The following is a 12719-nucleotide window of genomic DNA, read 5'->3' as shown; positions in this document are numbered from 1 at the left end:
ATAAAAATCTCCATTTATTAAAAAATCAGAAACATTATTCATGAAAATAGCTTTCAAATCACCAAATTGCATATGTAGTTTGATATCTGCAATGTAGTAGACTCTGATTCCAAGTAAATCACAATCATTACCAACCATGGAGTAGTGATTTCCTTTCATCTCTTTCTTTCACTAATTAAAATTTCCAATCTCTCAATGTTTTTTTTTGGGACATCATCTTTGAAATTTCTCAAGATTTTATGCTGAAAACTAAGTCAATTGTATAAATATTTTCCAAAAGAAATCACAAATCTAAAACACATCTTCCAAAAGTTAAAAATCACCATTTAAGCTCCATCCCCATTTCATCTTATTCTGACGATAGGGGGTCCAGATTAATAAAATTTAACACCATGTAAGTACTAGTGCTAAATTGGCAAAAGGGATTCATATAATCTAGTCCACTGGGAACTATGTCAGATATCAACCAGTCAAAGTGGAAACAGCGGAAATGAATTTGACCAACTACCATTAACTGCCAAGTATTGATATTGAATTTCCTCATTAGCTATGGAATGCAACAGATGTATGTTCTCCTACAATTCAGTCTTCTTTTCTTTTCATTTCATTCTCCCTACCACTATCTAGCTTCATGTTTTTGTAATATTCAGGAGTTATATCAAATTTAGGATCAATAAACAAACCCAACTCTATGTATATCAGGTGTCGAATCATTAGTCTGTATACTTCCTTTCACTTATTCACTCTGAGTGTTCAGATTAGGTCAGCAGAAATGAGTTTATTGACACAGTATAGCCCATGAATGCAGTCCAAATCTTGCACAGTTCCTTACTAAACATACTTATTCTCTCTACATTAAACATTCAAACTACTTTATTAAAGAGGCCTGACTGGAACTCCAGGAGTCAACACCCACTCCGTCCACGACCCATCATAGACTGGCACGTCTCCTCTTCCAAGCCGAAACAAACCCTAAAACGAACAATCCATCCATCACGAGTCAACTTACTTAAAAAGTCAAACATTAAGAGTCAAACCTAGTTGAAAAGTCAATGGTAAATAATAGACAGTTAAATAGTCAAATCGGCTAAAGTAAAAGCAAGCAATACGACAAAGTAAAGAGTCCCTAGTAAAATCAACCAAAAAACACTCTACCATCAAGGGTAAAGACAGTTGCGAGAGCCCCAATAAAAGTCAACCCAGTTGAAAAGTCAACATTAAGACTCAAACCAAAGCAATCATAGAGTCATCTAAGTTAAAAACAGAATCAGTAAAGTTGACCCATTTTGAAAGTCAACCCAATTGACTTCTACAGTCATGGTGGGTAATCTTACCAGGGCAAGGATGCAAGCGGTGACCCCTGTCCCACAAGATGCAACAATCGGACGGTCCAGATCGATCCCTGAAACATCCAAAAGTCATCGATAGGGAGACTCCGAATCAAGGGTTAGAGGAAGGAGAAAGTTTTTATTTATTTTTTTTATTCAAACCTTCAGCTTTGAATCTTCTCGCAAGGTCAGCACTGGGCAGGAGAGTTTGAGAATCAGCCAGGACCTGGAGAAACGTGAGAATTTTATTTTCATTTTTGATTTTTTTTTGTTTATAATGGTATCTGTATATAGTTTCCTCGATTATAAATTACCTCTGGAAAAGGAACGCATTTGCTCCCCGGGATGTGACCGCTTCTTATTCCTTGACGAGGCTCCGGAGCCACGCCGTCAAACCTGGAAATTAAAGTTTGTATTAAACATCAAAATATTAAATTAGACCCACACTGGAATCCAGTTTTTTGAAAAATTAGCAGACCTTCCCTTTGCCCGGGCATCAACGTGTTGGAATGATTTCTCCTCAATGTTTCTATGAATCTGATGCATAGGAAAAGAAGGCGCTCAATTAAATATAGATAATCACCTATAAAAGAGATTATTTGCAAAAAAACCATGTCATGAATTATCAAGGAATGGGTTTCATGTAGGTAAGACAGTGGTTTACTTGATCATGGAATATTATTTATGAAGAATCTTAATTTCAAAATATTACCCATGAAAAAATCCTGAAATCCCTATGCCATTGTCAAGGATTACACAATTCTACCCTTAATCCAAGAATGCCAGAATCATAACGGATGAGCAGATGCAATATAGAACTCTAATTAAGATAAGGGTTTCGTGGTCTCTCACTTAGCATCCATTGTTTAGAGCTCATGTGTATGTTTCATGATGCAGTGAATGTAAAATTTCATATGCTATGTTGCCCGACAAAAAAAGTTCACTCTCTTCTACTCTTTTTTCCTTTCCCTTTTCCACAATATGCCCCTGGATGCACCTCCCCATCTTGAGTCCCATATGCCTCGTCGGAATCCACATCCATCCCGATGAACTTCTGCAATTTCCATATCTCCCGGGCAAACGAACATTGGAAGAAAAGGTGAGTCTTCTTCCTCACCCTGTGTACACATGGGCTACATTGTCGAGGTACCTGGGAACAAGCGTTTCTGGGGGACTGGTGTCATAATGCACCTTCTTAAGAGCAGCCATAAAAAATCTTCACTTTTTTTTTTGAAAACATATGAGGCGGTCGCCCGAACAAATCGGTAACCACCTGACAAGTACATGGTTCGAGCCCTAGGACTCTTTTACATGTATACCTTTTCCTCTTCCCTCTCCATCCCTGTCACGAGGAAAACCATGATGCTATGAGTCCTTCTATCTCATGGGCGAGCCCGTCGGTAGAGGCCTTCCTTCCTCGGAAGATCACCTCATTTCTGTGTAGCCAGATTCCCCAGAGCACTGTCAGCACTCTCCCTCCCACTTCTCTATGTCGGGGACTGATCCTTCGCATGGACTCCCAAAAGGCATCTTATGATGACGTGTTCACCGCCAACTGTGCTTGGGTGAACTAATCTGTGCGTGCAAAAGGACATCCAAAAAATAAATGATTACAATCTTCGTCATCTCTCGTGCAACACATGCATACCGTCGAGGCATCTGGATACATCCTCTTGAGAAAGACGCAGGTCATCAATCTCTTTCGGAGCAAGAGCCACCCAAAATCTTGGCCTTAAGCGGAACCTTAAGATGCCAGATGGCTCGACACGCTTGGATCATATTTTTGTCTTCCTCGTTGCCTTGTCGGATCCGTACATAGGCTTTCCCCACTGAGAAAGGAGCTCTTATCCAATCCCAACCGTCTCATTCCCCCGGGTTAGGGTGGATCTGATTTAGAACTTGTTGCAAGCCCAAGAAATCAGTTAGTCATTGGTCTGACAAGGCACCTTAAACCCTCGGATTCCAGGTACTATCCCAGCATTCACCAACTATACGACATTGCGCGAGTGCAAATAGCCGAGGGAATGCTTCTTGCAAGGGATCGCGCGACGACCAGGGGTCTGTCCAGAATTGAAAGAGAGAGCCATCGCCTATTTGGACCAAGTAGAACTACCGAACCTTGGGAAGATTGTCTAAGGCCTTCCCAAAATTCTGACGCCCCGTTTATTCGGGCTATTTTCTTATCCCAGTTCAATCCCCGACCATACTTGTCTCTCAACATCCGTACGGTGAGGTCATTGCTTGGTTGCATGATCCTAGTCACCCACTTTGCTAATAATGCCATATTCATGCTTTGGATATGCAATACTCCTAGTTCGCCATGTTTGGTGGGTCTACATACGGCATCCCATGCAACCAGTGCAAGCCCTCAACTCTTATCGGTACCATTGCCTTTCTAGAGGAAACGTCTCATCAAGCCTTCGAGTCTCTGGCCGATTCCAGTAGGCATCTTGAATACAGAGAGAGAATATAGGGATTGCTGACAGGACTGCCCTCAATAGCACCAACTTACCGCCTCTGGACAACACTTTGGCTTGCCATCCTTCCACCGCCTCTCAACCTTCTCTATCATTGGCAGCCAATCCGCCTTAGTCATCTGTCCTCTAGTTAACGGCAGACCCATATATCTCATAGGGAGGCTACTAATCGGTGTTCCCAATGCCTCTGCACATTGAGCCTCCTCCTCCAAGGATAGGCCACATCTCACAAATGCACACTTAGCCTGATTGAGGCGTAGGCCAAACAAGTCCGCGAATAGGTCGAGTAATGTGGACAGGTATTTTGCCTCCTCCACAGAGTCTTCTACAAAAAAAGTAGTGTCATCCGAGTACTGCAGTGATGGGATACCCCCAGGGACACTAGTGGTTTGATAACCCTTCAGAAGACCATGTGTACATGCTAGATTAGTGCATGTGGCAAATGCGTCAACCGCTAGCACAAACAAAAGGGGTGTAAGCGGGCACCCATGCCTCACCCCCCTTTGCGGTTGCATACGCCCGCCTTCCGGCCTTCCATTCACCAACACTAAGAAGGAATGTGTTGTGATACATTGTTTCATCCATGTGACCCATTCTTTCGGGAAGCCCCTCCTTTTCATTGACGCCCAGAGGAATCCCCAGTCAAGCGTGTCATATGCCTTGGCAAAATCAACCTTCCACATGAGACCTTTAGTTCCGTCTCGTTTCCATGTCGCTAGGATCTCGCCTGCTGCTATGGCACTGTCGACCAGTAAACGGCCCGGTATGAAAGCTGATTGGGAGGGTCCCACAAGTGCCCCAATCACCTCTCTCAATCTGTTTGCCAATACCTTTGCAATGGTAAGGTATATGGAGTTAGACAAGGAGATTAGTCTTAGGTCCTCGATTTGTTCCGCACCTTGCTGCTTGGGGAGTAGAACCAAATGTGCCCGACTTAGTATCTCCATACTGCATATCCCTTGTCGGAACTCTTCAAACGTGGCCATCACATTTGGTTTCATCAACTCCCAGAAAACATTATAGAAGAATACTGACAATCCGCCTGGGCCTGGCGCCCCTTCACCATTGAGGCCTTTTATTGCGTCCTAGACCTCTATGCAAAGGTACTGTTTAATGGAACCTACTGTTTCTATTAAAGTCTACAGGTCAGGATGATTGACTCCTCCATTGGGCCCTCTGGGATCTTCTTGTAGGCATTCCGATCCGAAAAGAGTAGGCCTCTCACCCCCCAGCAGCCTATGTCTCTTTTGAAGGTCGCAAATGTAAATAGAGACTGCTGCATGTTTCAACAAATCACACTCTGGTCTGAAGAATGCCCCCCAAAATCAGATTCCATGTGTTGTCCCAACATTCTATAATCAATTTGATGGTTTCATGCAAGAGGGAATAGGCGTGGGAGCTCCTCCCGCAATGTCCCTCGAGCCGAGGAGTCCTCCATCTGATTGTGGAATAATGATCCACCCTCCAGTCTGCCTTCAAAGAACACCTGGATTCAAGAAAAAAATGTCTCATGCCATACAAGATAGTAGATGCCCCATTATCTTGCCCACCCGTTTTGTCAACAACTCCATGTTCAGGGCGTGCACGTGTAGCACCCCCAGCTCATCTTGTTCCACTGGTGGGCAAATCACCTCCTAAGAGACCATCTCCACAGGTGTAGCCAATCCCTTGTTGTTCCCCAACTCAGAACTTTCTGATCCCTTTAAGTAATTTAAAGATTGATAGGTAAACTCTATCAAAACTGCAAAAAGCACCAATCACAGCAATACTAGAGAGTATGCGGCTCCTCCATCTCTCCTGCTTCTTCTCCACCTTCTCGATCACTGGTAATGACTTCCCTCATCAATGGCAATTCAAAATAGTGCATTGGTAATGTCCCAATGGGCACCCCTAAATCCTCGGAGCATTGTCCTGTTCCTCTTATGTTAAGCCAAAACTCACAAAGCATATTTTTATGGACTGATCTGCAAACCCAAAAAATCTGCAAATAGGTATAATAGCATGGAGAGGTTTCTAGCTTCCTCCATTGTATAAATGATACTGACCCTTTGATGATTTTATAAGGCATCCTTTTATTCTTTTACATTCATCTCTTTCTCTCCCTCGTCCAGTCCCCCTGTCTGTCTGTATACATCTCTCTCTCCAGCATCATATCTTCAACCATCAATGCCACATCAACACTCTGAAACAAATATTGTTAAAAGAAATGCAACGAACGTGGACTGTCCCATCAAAAGGATAAGAAAAGGGAAGGAAACCATGCCTGTTCTAGATTCCATAGTAAATGATGCTGTAACTTTGCTTCAAATGCTGTCGGACCGACCTGAATAAAAGGAAAGAACACTTCAAGTTAAAATGAAAATGGATTTTACCAGCACACGCCAGCAGTAAATATGCAATACATTTATAGACCGGACCGGATCAATTTAAGGGAATATGTGTAAACCATTTATTCCATTATTCTATTTGGCAGGTGAGGAAATTATAGCCTTATCATAAATGAACTCATAATGCACCTCATAGTTGTAATCAATTAGACGAAATATTTTGCTTCCTTTGTTTCCCTGAGACTCTAGCAGCTAAGATTAATAACTCATAAGTTGAAGCAACTGCTTCATTCCATCACCTTCAGCCATGACCACACTTCATTTGTCTCATTTATAGCAATAATTTATAAAATAAAATAAATTGAAATGAACCTGGAAACAGACTATACAGATGATGATGAATAATAAAAGAAAAAGTGTCTGGTATTTTTTGGGATTTGCCACTAGTAACTTTTCGAAGCGAATTCTTTAGACAAACAAATGAAATGTACAACAGTGCTCTATTCTTTACCTACGGGCCTTCATTCCATACTATATAAATTGCCAAACAATTAGAAATGGCAAATTCAACCAGAGAAATATTTATCAATGTATGGAAACGTACCAAGATGCCTTTGTGGACCTTTTCCGCAGCATCAGATGCAGCGGTGCTTTTAAGAATAGCATCAACAGAATCGCTGGATTCAATATCATACCCACAAGCACGCCAAAGTGGCATGCCTCCATCCAAGACCCAAACCTTTCTATGACCAAACACTCTGAACATCCTGACCATACATTTTGCATCAAACCTTAGAATAAGAAAGAGAGTAGATAATTGATTGTTGATAAAATTCAAATTTGAAAGTCCCATGTGGCCAAATTTGCACACGTCAACAAGAGGGAAGTAGAATGAAAATGAAAATGGATATTTGAAGACTAAAAAATTGAAACCAGAGCAAGAACGAGTTTTCCTATATTATATATGTTGAACTTCATAGGGAAGGACACACAGTATGGAAGTGAGAGGGAAGAACAAGAGATGAAAAATTTAAGATTAAACTTCCATGTTCACTTCTGGGTTTCACGTAGATATTTTATTTACATTGATGAAATAAATATTAAGGCAAATACATAAATTAAAACTAACACAATATCCAAAATTATCCTGATAAACGGCTGATCAGAAGGAGAGGGAGGGGGAGAGAGAGAGAGAGAAGGCAGGTGAACTGGATGATTCGGAGGAGTCTGGATTTTTTAGCCGCAGAGGAGACTCAAGAAAAAGAATAAAATGATTAACACGGGTTACCCAGTACTTGTACTGGGTTACATTGATTCGGGTCTCCGAGGACCTTATATGGTGGATCCGAAGTAAACCGATCTCATAAGGATAGTTATACATTGATGAGGATTCCCAAAGGATCTAATTGAATTGAATCAACTCTTGGAAGAAAACAGCATCCAATGGAATCACAGAAAGAATTTCACAAATTACAATCAATGTTTCTACTCTTGGAGATTGCAAGAAAGTCGTTGCTAGAAGGTAGAATAACCGGATGCCACCAAATCTGGTTTGTCCTCGAACCAAGAGTCAGCCAGATTGGCTCCCTCTGCCCAAATTGTGGTGGATCTCCACTGCTCCTGCCCAATCTTGCCCGATCTGGCAACAATTCGAATTGTCACTTGTTGAGGGTTATTAACCTCTTATTTGTAGGGTCAACAGCCCGTTCTTAATAGGGCCCTGAACGAGCCTCCTCCCTGACAAGTGTCCTTTTCAAGTATATCTCAGGAACTTTTGTATCTTACAATGAGGATGATGTTATGATCTACTAAGCCCACTAGAGGCATTGTCGTCTTTTCGAATTCCCTTGTGCGGTTCCTTTTAAATATGTAGCCCTCCTTGATGGAGGGCAGAACATGAGTTGCTACTTGTTATTTCCCTTCGGCAGTCTCTCTCTCTCGACGAGGTCCAATCTGTTGAGCCTCGTCTCTCCGGCGATGCCCACTCCACTGCTTCTCCACTGCTCTTGCCCCCTCGGCATCGTCCACTCTGCCAGGGTCCACCCTGTTCTCGACACGATCCTGGCCGGCATCTTATCAGATGAAATACAGGCTTTAGCAAGAAAATAAAATAATACAAATAAAGAATACACTTGCTGACAAGTTTTAATGACAGAAGAAGTCACGCTTCCAAATTCTACAGTACAAAAGGAACAAAGCAGAAATGAAGGAAGCTAACCACCAAACTCTTGGTGCACTGAAAATCCCTTTCCCATCATAGACAACAACTCTGTCATCATTCTGGATTCCGAGCGAAGAAACTGCAGCAGCAAAAACCTCCTTGGATGGCAACATATGAGGCAACTGATTCACATCACGTATTATTAGAGAGATTTTCAATCGGGAAAACCACCAGACAATGATAATGACTAATTTTATGCAATTTATGTTTCGATAAAAAGGCATACATCAATCAACATGCTAAAATAGGTACGATGGTGTGAAATAATGCAGGTCAAAGTGAAAAAAAGCTTCGTCATCAAACTAGATCAGACCAAGAAACTGTAACTATTGGCATTCTACATCCAACATTCAAAATTTTGGAAGGAAATCTATGAAAAACGTTTAGGAATGAAAGACGATACTTTTTGAAGAACTTTGGATTTGGAATAGTACAGAGACTCCACAAAAAAGAAACAGGTTTTACCTCAACTCAATATTAGGGTTAGCAACAAAGTATTTATAACTTAGTGAGCCATTCTAATGGGCTATTGTACAGAGAGAAGAAGAAAAATTAAGGAAATAAGACAAGTGTTTTTATACCCCCCTCAAGCCAATGAATGCATATTATCCATGCCCAGCTTGCCACAAAGCTCTTGAAACCACTGTTGATCTGAGGGTATGTACAAGTTGAAGAACTGTCATTATCCAGGTTCTCTTTGATGAAGAGACAATCCAGCACTACTTGTTAGGTGTGATCATGTCTCATCGAGCTGTGGGCAATATTAATAACAGATCTGTTTTCACAAAAAGTTGGATAGGTTGATCATAGGACAGCTTCAGCTTTACAAGAAGACTTCTGAGCCACAAACTTCACAGATGCCCTGAGCAAGGGCCAAAAAGCTCTAGAGAGAAAGCGTATCTTGTTTCTTGCTGAGCCATATGATAAAATTTCTGACAGAAAGGAGTGAGTACGCAGTTGTTTACTGGCGATCAAAAAGGTAGCTGACATAATCAGCATCGATACAAGATTTGAACATAGCATTAATGGGCAAGTGGGGGAGTAGACTTATGCGACTGAATACAGATATGTCTACACAGGTTCTTAAGGACATCTATGGAGCTAGCTTGGACTGGGAGCCCCGAGCCACTCCGGTCCGTGCTCCATTTCCATTTTAGCAAGGCTGAGGCAGGTGTTTCCTCAAGTCCTTCCAAGCCAACCTGGGAGATGGCACATCATTCCGATTTTGGCTAGGTGCATGGTTGGCTCTAGGCACTCTTAAGGTCAGAATTCCCATGCCTATTTGCCCTCACATGAACCCCTCATGCCACTGTTTCTGAGAGTTGGGATGGCACATGGAATCCTTGCTTGGTCAACACACCCTATCTGACCAAAGAGTGGAGGAATATATAAGAATGCAGCAGAACCTAATCCTGCTGGGAGGGCCACAGGATGAATGTGAGTGGATAGGCAGATCCTTCTCCGTTCATGATGCTTATGCAAGGCTCAGCCGCAGACACATAGGGGACATACTGAGGATCCTCCCCACATGCCACACCATATGGAGATAAAAGATCCCCCTTAAGGTGAAGTTCTTCTATTGGCTGTTACTTCGACGAAACCTAGTGACAAAAGTTTTAGGAGGAAGTGACTCCCAGAAGCCTCAGCCGAGTGTGGTATGGGCGAAGAAAACTGGGCCCATCTCTTCTTCGAATGCTCCTTCGCCCGAGCAGTATGGATCCACTAGCCAACCACAGGTTGGATGTCTCCTCAGTGGAGGCCTTATGGGATTCTATACAGGGTGGTGCACTCAAGAGGTGAGATGAGCCTGGTCGACCTTTTGCGGTGCCCTAGGCAATATGGATGGACAGGAATGAGGTCATCTTCAACGGATGGGAAGCATCGATGGATGTTGTTATACAAGCTGTGACGAGTTTTGGCTCTGCATGGTTTAAAGGACCGCGACCAGGGAGGGCCCTTCAAACCCTATGGGCACTTAACGATCATTTTTATTTATTGCATCTGGAGGGGCACTGATTTTGTGTGATCTCCCCTATCTTTCTTAAAAAAAGCAGCGGTACAAATATCCAGGTGTAACCTACTCTGTCGGCTAAATACCAAACCAAGTCCAACATTGCCCTTGAGGTCAGAGCCTGATTCAGTAGAAGATGCCTCTGGAGAAATGACCACAGGCGCAGTTGCACCCATATAGTCCATTATAATAGCCAGTTTATAGAGGTGCAGAGTCTTGAGTGCAGCTATAAAGTATTTATAGATGGGGAGAGATAGTCTTAACGGAGTATTCTAATGGGCTATTATACAAAGTATTTATAGAGTAGACAAGTGTGTTTAACACTTATTAAATTTAGAGGAGCCGTAAGCCCTTATAGTATGTCTTCAATGGGAGGTTTTTCATATGAAACTTACCCGCACATAGTTTAAAAGACGAAGGAAGAGGAAATGTCTTACATGTGGCTCTTTGAGCCTTGTGTGAGCGGAAGGATTGGCGGGACTCCACCTATAAAGAAAGGACATCAGATTGAGGACTGGAGCTTGTAGATACTTTTTTTCTGAATGTCAGTTGCTGAGGGCGATTGAGGACTGGAGCTTGTAGATTCTTCCAATTCAGGGGAGAGAAGGTTGATCTGGTTCGTCTCAGCCTGTCGTCTCGTCTCTTCTACCAGTTTATCTCTTCATTCTCCTCCATCTCTTCCCATCTTCCTGACACACTTCCACTGTTTACATTCCTGATTCTTCAAACAGTTAATAGTTTTGATAACTCATGTCTTCTACTGAAGATCAAAATTCTCTTTTGGCATTGTCCAAGAATGAACCATCAAAGAGAAGAAATAACCAAGTAAAAAAATATTTTGTAATCCAGATAGGATCCTCTCATTAAGTGAGACAAAAAGAATTCCGGTAAATTTTTAGAAGATAAAGAACATAAATAAGCAAGATGGAATTTGTGACTTTCCCACTCCTCTCCTAATGACTTGAGCATCCTCAAGTCGACCGGCCAAGGCAACGCCCATTATGGCCCTTTTTATTGCCTGCATGAACGAGTGCGAAAGCCCTTCCACCTCATTTGACTTCATACCATATTCTAAGAGAACTGAAGATAAGTATCTAATTCCAACATAAATAGTTGAATCCCTGAGGAGAGGAAATTACCAATTTGTTAGCTAGGGTCTTTTTCTCCTCTGTTCTTTATTTCCTTTGCATTATTTTTCTTCTTTATGTAAGTGGACTACTGATAAGATCCGTTGGAGGACTTATCATTAAAGAGGCAAAAGAGCTTGTCTAGGCCCACCAGACTGAAACCCTGTGACCATTGGTGGGAGGCCCCCAATCTGTTGGCTTGCTGCCGCAGTGGTTGTGCGCCCAATCCTACCTCAGTGATGCGCTTGTTACGCGGAGGCTCAGGCACCCATGGGTGCATTCTGCATGGAAATGAGGCGTCATCCAGGCATGCTCCCGGCAGTGTCCTGCATGGACAGGACATCTGATAGATTTTATTCACGAAAGTATCAAAGGAAGAAGAAAAGAGGACCTGGTCAACGCACGGTTGACCAGGTGAGTTAACCGTGACACTGCCAAGGCCGCTACCCTATAAATAAAGACCTCCAGAAAGGTATGTCAGTTTTTGTGAATTCTTGAAATAACGTGACCTTGGAAGGATGAGAGAGGGCCAGAGCGGGAGGGAGACACGATCTTCATTCGCCTGGACGGAGGAGCTCGTCCGGAGAGGAGGAGACGCCCGTGCTCGAGAAGGAACTCGTCCCGGAGAGAGTTGTCTCGGTCTTCATCGACTATCCGATCTATCCTGATATCGTCACATTCCACTACTTCGGAATTCCTATATCAATATTGTGGACCGATCTCATTGTTGATACTCGAGTGGAATTCTTCCTCTGGTTCTGTCAACATCTAATTAAAAGTTAGAAAGGAGCGTCAACTCTGTACGCATTCTCAGCAGCAAGAGCTGCCAACATTGCGGAGCAAGCAAGGTGGGCCTGCATGTGCGCCCAGTAAGTGCCAATGGCGGCAGATGTGCTGCCGCATGCCTTTGCCTGAATGGTGCAGTGTCCTGCACACAACTCTCTGACTTTGACCACACTCAGGGCCCGACCCAACTAGTCTTCCTATAAAGTTCCGTTGCGCTGGTGAAGGTGGCCTGACGTTGAGCAAAATATAAAGGCCAGTGCACTGCTAAACTGCAAATTCAGCACTTGCAAGTTTAGCAGCATGACAATTGGGCCCAGCCCTACCAAGTGCCCATTAAGTATCTTTCTTATCTTTACATTGAGGGTTGCTATAAGTATCCTGTAAAAATGCTTAGGGTTGGAGTATAAAGATTTTGGATTGTTTTGGGATCTCCTGAGCTGTA

General features: G+C 42.8%; 1 protein-coding gene across 2 annotated transcripts in view; it reads right to left on the bottom strand.

The window, feature by feature from the left end:
• Positions 1–763: 763 nt before the first annotated feature.
• LOC144704174 (thiosulfate/3-mercaptopyruvate sulfurtransferase 1, mitochondrial-like) overlaps positions 764–12719 on the bottom strand; it is a 33628-nt gene continuing 21672 nt past the window's right edge. For both annotated transcript variants that reach the window (XM_078576467.1, XM_078576466.1), the window contains 8 exons: positions 8351–8475; positions 6737–6899; positions 6069–6128; positions 1807–1865; positions 1643–1724; positions 1491–1554; positions 1335–1402; positions 764–972 (listed from right to left, as the gene is read on the bottom strand). In XM_078576467.1, coding sequence (XP_078432593.1) covers positions 877–972; positions 1335–1402; positions 1491–1554; positions 1643–1724; positions 1807–1865; positions 6069–6128; positions 6737–6899; positions 8351–8475 — 717 coding nt within the window. In that variant the 3' untranslated portion in view covers positions 764–876. The remainder of the gene's footprint in view (positions 973–1334; positions 1403–1490; positions 1555–1642; positions 1725–1806; positions 1866–6068; positions 6129–6736; positions 6900–8350; positions 8476–12719) is intronic.

This window comes from Wolffia australiana, chromosome 6 (genome assembly GCF_029677425.1).
Source record: "Wolffia australiana isolate 7733 chromosome 6, ASM2967742v1".
Classification (NCBI taxonomy): domain Eukaryota; kingdom Viridiplantae; phylum Streptophyta; class Magnoliopsida; order Alismatales; family Araceae; genus Wolffia; species Wolffia australiana.
The sequence above is the reverse complement of the archived record's forward strand: the minus strand, read 5'-3'. Positions and strand labels throughout refer to the sequence as shown.